The sequence below is a fragment of the Phyllobates terribilis genome, unplaced genomic scaffold, assembly GCF_046119375.1.
Source record: "Phyllobates terribilis strain yellow unplaced genomic scaffold, ASM4611937v1 Scaffold_5__5_contigs__length_657084704, whole genome shotgun sequence".
Taxonomy (NCBI): Eukaryota; Metazoa; Chordata; class Amphibia; order Anura; family Dendrobatidae; genus Phyllobates; species Phyllobates terribilis.
Genome location: NW_027362765.1, coordinates 635,234,377 through 635,240,954, shown reverse-complemented (window position 1 = coordinate 635,240,954; position 6,578 = coordinate 635,234,377). Strand labels below are relative to the sequence as shown.

The window sequence follows — 6,578 nt, the reverse complement described above, 5'->3', positions numbered from 1 at the left end:
ATCCCCGGCTTTATCCAGGATGTCATCTAGGGTAGATCCGAACAAAAATTTCTCTTCACACGGGATGGAGCACAGTTTGGATTTTGCTTGGAGGTCGCCTGGCCAGCATTTGAGCCATAGGGCCCGCCTAGCTGCATTTGAAAAACTCCCTGCTCTGGCTGCCAGTCTGACGGAGTCGGCTGAGGCGTCTGCCAGAAAAGCCGCTGCGCCTTTCATCACAGGGATGGCCCCTATAATATCCTCCCTTGAAGCCTTGTCTTTTAGCTGAGATTCCAGCTGGTCCAGCCAAACCATCAAGGATCTGGCTGTGCAAGTGGCTGCCACTGCAGGTTTTAACCGCCCCCCCCTGCCGCTTCCCAGGCTCCTTTCAGAATGGAGTCCGCTTTTTTTGTCCATAGGGTCTTTGAGTACCCCCATGTCTTCAAACGGCAGGGAATATTTTTTAGAGGCTTTGGCTATCGCCACGTCAATTTTTGGCGCTTTATTCCAGAAAGAGCATACAGGGTCCTCAAAGGGGTATTTCCTTTTTGGGGCCAACAACCCTTTCCTCTCTGGCTTCTTCCATTCTCTCTTAATCAGATCGTGTACCTGATCATTAAGAGGGAAGGATCTCTTTCTTTTCTGACCTAAGCCACTGAACATTATCTCTTGGATGGACTTTTAGGGATGAGGGTCTACAAACCCCATGGTGGACCAAACTGCTTTGATTAAGCTATCTGAAGATGAGGAAGCAGATGATGAACAGGATGATTCAGATACCGCAACTTCCTCATCTGATTTACTAGACTCTGACACCGGGGAAAGGTACCTAGTTTTTTTATACTTCTTCCCCCCCTTTTGGAGGGATTTAAAGGTATCTTCGACTTGCGATTTTATCAGGGATCTGAGCTCGGTAGCAAACTTAGGGGTCTCCTCACAGATGGTTTGCTCGATGCATGAGCTACATAGTCTCTTTTGCCATGTGGTGGGTAGATCCGCTGCGCAAAGTGCACAGGCCCTGTGTTTAAACTTCCCCGTGCTCTTCCTTCCCTAAGAAGAAAAAAGAGAGGGGGGAGGGCCCAAACTACAAGTGAACTTTCACGAAGATCACTTACCGCCTAGACGAAAGAGAGAGGGAATACCGCATTCGAAGAGGAACCTGCTCTGGTAGCTGGGTCTTTCGCCGAGGCTGATGCCATGCCGGAATCTTTGCCACGCTATGAAGACCTGCCGGACAAACCGCTTCCTCCGTCACCTTGAATATGTGGACGCGGAGGGCCGCTGGAGGGTCCTTTCGTGCGTTTCCTCTGAGGCGATGGTGATGGTGAGTGGGGGCGCAGGGACTGCACCTCCTGGTCACTCATACTGCTGATTTCAACATATGCCAGGAAGCATTTTCCCATTGCTTCCCTGGCAATTTAAGCTATGCAGGGACCGCCCCCTCCCCCTCCGATGTGGGGAGCGCCCCCCTCTGGCCAGGGCACCCCTGTGTCCTACATGTTAGGCCTTTCCCGCGCGCGCGCGCGTTTGAACTCGCCGCTCCCATAGGGACCTGCGGCCGCGTCACTTCCGGGCGCCTCCCGCGTAACTTCCGGCGCGCGCGCGCGTGGGGGAGCTATCCGGCAAGCATGCGGGGCGCGCGCTGCACAAGGCCCAGACCCTGGACCCAGTGCTCAGGCCTACTCCCAAGCCGAGCCCCGGACCCCCTATACTTACCGCCTGGGCCCGACGCCACAGGAGACCGCGGCTTGCTTAGAGTCTCCCTGCCACCCTAGAGGCCCGCTGTCCCCAGCTGTGGCGCTTCAGGACAAAAGCACCAGCCGAGGCAGGGAACCCCCGCTGCCTGAGCCGGACTGGTCGGGCCTGGTAAGTAAAATCTTCTTCCTCGTTTCTTCAGGATTTCATCCGTAGGTCCCTGTCAAGGACAGGAAACCAACTGATGCGGGAGAGAGGTGCCGCCCTTTTTATCTGTAGGTTTCCTGTCCTTGAAGGGCGGATCCCCTCTCTCCGTGGTGCCGTCATGGGGAAAGAGAAAAATCACACTTAAAAATATGATCCCAAGGAGGGCCCAACTTGAAACCTTGAACAAATGTAACCAAGAACTGAAGTAACACACATGCCTTTTTGAAAATGTTTAGAACATTGTTTTTTCAAAATTGAGCATCATAATGTTGAATTTGACTCCTCAAAAACAAACAGTCTTGTAACATATCAAATTAAAGCCTGTACCATTCTAAACAAAACGGTACCTCTCCCATCTCTATATCTAATTTCTTAATCGAGATATAAAAAATGAAACATCATACAGGCCCAAAATTCTGACTTTCAAAATTTTAAAAATCTATAAAAAATTAACTAATGAAGATGAAAATGCAAAACTTTTTTTTTGTAATTCACTAAAGTAGCACTTAAAAAAAAATCCGAAGACATCCGGTAAAAAAAATATTCAGATTTTGATCACTTGACATGGAATGACCCAAATACTGTAGGATTAAAAGATGAAGACATTATCTCTAGAGAAATTAAAACAGAGCAGAAAGGATCAACTGAAAAATTTTATTATTTTGGAAGATTATAATTTTTAAACAAGTGTGCAGTTAACCCGACGGTTAGATTTTATTGGTCATTAAAATTTGCCTTCCTCTTCTCTAAAAAAGCAGTCATTCCTTCTTTACGGTCATCCTACAAAATTAAATGAAAATAATTAAAAGTAATAAATGTTGCATTTTCTAGACCATTATACAATTATATTACACTTCGTCTTCACACTTACAGTAGCAAATGTTGAGTGGAAAAGTCGCTTTTCAAGTCTGTTACCCTCTGACAAAGACAATTCAAATGCTGTGAAAAAATATAGACAATAAGTGTTTATTTTATAATAATGTACATATATCTATATATAGATCTCTATATATATCTATAGATCACACACAATATAAAAAGACACATATGCATGGTTTTTCTCAATATCTGACATGAAATCAGAATAAACCTTTCCCGTTTTAGGTCAATTAGGATTACCATAATATTTAATATTTGCCAAATGTAAGAATAATGAGAGTGAGAGAGAATGTTTCACTTACTCCAAAGTCAAAAGTTTACATACACTAAGATTACTATGCCTTTAAAGAATTCTGAACTGCCCATATGATGATGTCATGTGTTTGGAAGCTTCTGATTTTTTGCCAACATCTGAGTTAATTAGAGACACACCTGTGGATGTATTTTGTGGACTTGCATATGTCTGGCTCATCCTTGGGTACAATTTCAAGATACCGTAAGGTGCCTTGTTCATCTGTACAAACAATTATACACAAGTACAAACAAGATGGGAATGTCCAGCTATCATACCACTCAGGAAGGAGACGGGTTCTGTGTCCCAGAGATGAACGTGCTTTGGCCCGACATGTGCATATCAACCCAAGGACAAAAGCAAAAGACCTTGTGAAGATGGAGGACGCTGGTAAGATTTTGTCAAAACCACAGTGAAACGAGAACTGTATCAACACGGACTGAAAGGCCACTCTGCCAGAAAGAAGCCATTACTCCAAAAGAAACATAAAAAAGCCAGATTCTCTGAAATAAGGCCAAGAAAGCAAAAATTCTGCCGGGGTATGTAAACTTTTGAGCACAACTGTATCTATCTATCTATCTATAGTGGGGACCAAAAGTTTAGCATTTCTTTTTTTAAAAGTGTGATTACTTCTGTCTTGTTGTTGTGGTGCCATTTTCATGGTGATTTTAGTAAACTGGAAGTAAATGGTTGTTAGTTATAAGGAAGGAAATTTTGTTTGACGTTGTTTTATTCCTTTATGGGTTAGTTTTCAACATTTGTTGGGCCAAATGTTTTGCATATTTTGTCATGGATAGTCAAATTTTGTCTAAATTATTATTTTTTTTGTGTGTGTGTTTTTAGGTTAAAACACGGCAAAGACAAAGCCAAATGTATCACCAGATGTCCAGAAGCTTATTGTTCTGAGAGTGAAGTCAAACAAAAGCCAGAAAGAGGTAGCTATGGAATTCAACTGTTATCAGAGTAAAGTGTCACGTATATTTAAAAAAGAAAAAGAAGGTTACGGACCCTAGAAATAGACGACCACGAAAAACTTTCTCCAGAGTTGATCACATTATTAAGAAAAAGTCAGTATCTGTTGTCCATAAAAGTGCTGTACAGATTTCACACGAAATCAATGAAGAATATGGGGTCAAAGTTAGTTGCCAAACTGTTGGTGCGACGGCTAAGAGCAGTAGGGTTGAATGCACGAATTCCAGCCAAGAAGCCTTTTATCCCTTCAAAGAATCGGAAGTTCGACTTAAGTTTGCCAAACACAGCCAATGGAAAGAGAGAGATTGGCCTAAGGCAGGGTTGGAAAATTAATTTTCCCAAGGGGCCACATGAGAAACTAGCACTGCTGTGGAGGGCCGAAGCAGTCGGCTGAACTTAAAGGGGCAGACCGAAACTAAAGGTGAATTTCATACTAAACATTTATCGAATTAATGTAATTGTCTAATCTCCCTTGATAATAAATTGAAAATTCCCTAATATACCCTTCTCCAGTCTTACTTCCTGTCTTTTTTTTTTTTTAACCTCCAATGGCATTTTGTTTGGAATACTCACACAGAACGCCATGAGGTGGAAGAGGCTGCAGTCACTGTCGCAGCTTCTGCCCCCCCCCCCCTAAACCGAAGCGGCATCAATTACGTCTGTTTCAGGGGCTGGGCTAGTCCCTTCTTTGCTGATAATGTGTCGGTTGTAAATTCTGACTATGCACAGTATGAGCTCTCTGCGCTATATTCCTTTGAATTCACAGTGACAGTGCGCTCCCTTGCCGGCTCTAAAGAGAAGTGACGAGCCAGCAAGAGTGCACTGTCAGTGGAAATTGTAAGGAGACAATGCAGCAAGCAGAGACTAACCCAGCCTCTGAAAAGGTCACTGATGACGCTTCGTTTAAAAGGTGGGGAAAGCAGCTGACAGTGATCGCAGCCTCTGCCCTCTGATGACTTCCCATGTGAGTATCCCAAAATGCACTGGAATTCTCAACGAAACATCATTGAAAGTAAAAAAAAAAACAAAAAAACAAGCAGACAGTAAATTAGAGTTGAGAGGAAATGGTAGGGAATTTTTAATTGAACTGTACTAGAAAAGTGATTAGAATGAATTAAATAGACATTTAGTATGAAATTCACCTTCAGCTTTGGACCGCCTCTTTAATTCTGCATAATACTAATTTTATCGCTTTATAAAAAGCAGGTGATTATATGGTTACGTTTACACGAGCGTATAAAAAAAAAAAAATCACGATGGTTTTTATTATCTGTATTTTCATCCATTTTTATATATCAGAAGTGAATAAAATTTACAAGAACAAATACAGTTTCTTATGTTTGTAATGGAAAAGTATCTGCAAAAATCAGATGCCATACAGATGATTCATATGCGATACAATTTTTTTTTTTTTTGCACACTCAGACTTCAATAGGTGAGTGTTATCCGACACACAGAAGAGACCGGTGCGTGCCGTGATATTTTTCACATGGATATTTGGTCTGTGTTAGGCCACAGCCCCACTTTTAATATTTGGTCAGTATTTTTTCTCAGGAGTGGGAGCCAAAACCAGGAGTGGGTGATAAATGCAGAATTGGTGACTTGTTTCTATTATACCTTTTCTCTGATTGTTCCTCACCTGGTTTTGGCTCCCAATCCTGAGAAAAAATACCGACTGAATACTGACCAAATACGGATAGTGGGGCCGGCTTTAAAGTTGTATTCTGAATAGCTCAATTGCATAGCATTGCTGCTAGTGCTGTCTGCGTGAAGTCAGGTTTATTTTTTTCAGGAACAGCACTAGGACTGAAAATACAATCCTGTGAACATAGCCTGATAATACAGTAAACTTTATTGCAGCAACTAACAAGTATTAGCAATTGATCAAGCAATAAATAAATTGGGAGAATTGTGAAAAATGTTGTTTGCCCACTGCTGTTCCACATGCATAGACCCACATCACATGTGGGGCAGGAGGTCACAGGCAGGGAAGGGGAGGGCATCTTTATTGCAGTCTATGGCTGTGATAAGTCACAGATCACAGCAGGGAGCACTGTGAGGGGCTTAACCCTTACCTATCCGGCACAGGACATACAACACAGCACAATAACTCAAAAACTCAGTGCAAAGGGTGAGGTAAGGGTTAACTCTCACACAAAGGTGGGGAGGCAGCAGAGTATGTGGGGGGGCAGTAGAAGAGCAGTTTCGGGAACACACTGACTCCCCCCTCACCTGGGATATTCTTTCAGTAGGAATACAAGTGTTATCTCCTATCAGCCTGAGTTGCCAGGACTCAGACTCAGGAGATGCAGATGCTGATAATGAGCTGCTCTCACTGAAACTAAAGTGCAGTCTGAGAAAGAAGCTAATCAGCACAGCGGATACACAATACCAGCTCCTAGCTGTTATTTCTTACTATGGGGCTCCACTTAGAAGCTACTTGCCCATTATGTGCAGCAGATGGGTGTAGTAGTCTTCCTCTTCCTGAAAGTTCCTGCAGAAGTTTGATCAGCTCTGCAAACAAGGACCTGAGCATCCCCGCATCCACCAGTGA

General features: G+C 43.2%; 1 protein-coding gene across 1 annotated transcript in view; it reads right to left on the bottom strand.

Moving 5' to 3' along the window:
- Positions 1-2,516: 2,516 nt before the first annotated feature.
- Positions 2,517-6,578, bottom strand: part of ECHS1 (enoyl-CoA hydratase, short chain 1) — a 73,352-nt gene continuing 69,290 nt past the window's right edge. The window contains exons 7-8 of the mRNA XM_073681473.1: positions 2,753-2,820; positions 2,517-2,661 (exon numbers count right to left, since the gene is read on the bottom strand). Coding sequence (XP_073537574.1) covers positions 2,596-2,661; positions 2,753-2,820 — 134 coding nt within the window. The 3' untranslated portion in view covers positions 2,517-2,595. The remainder of the gene's footprint in view (positions 2,662-2,752; positions 2,821-6,578) is intronic.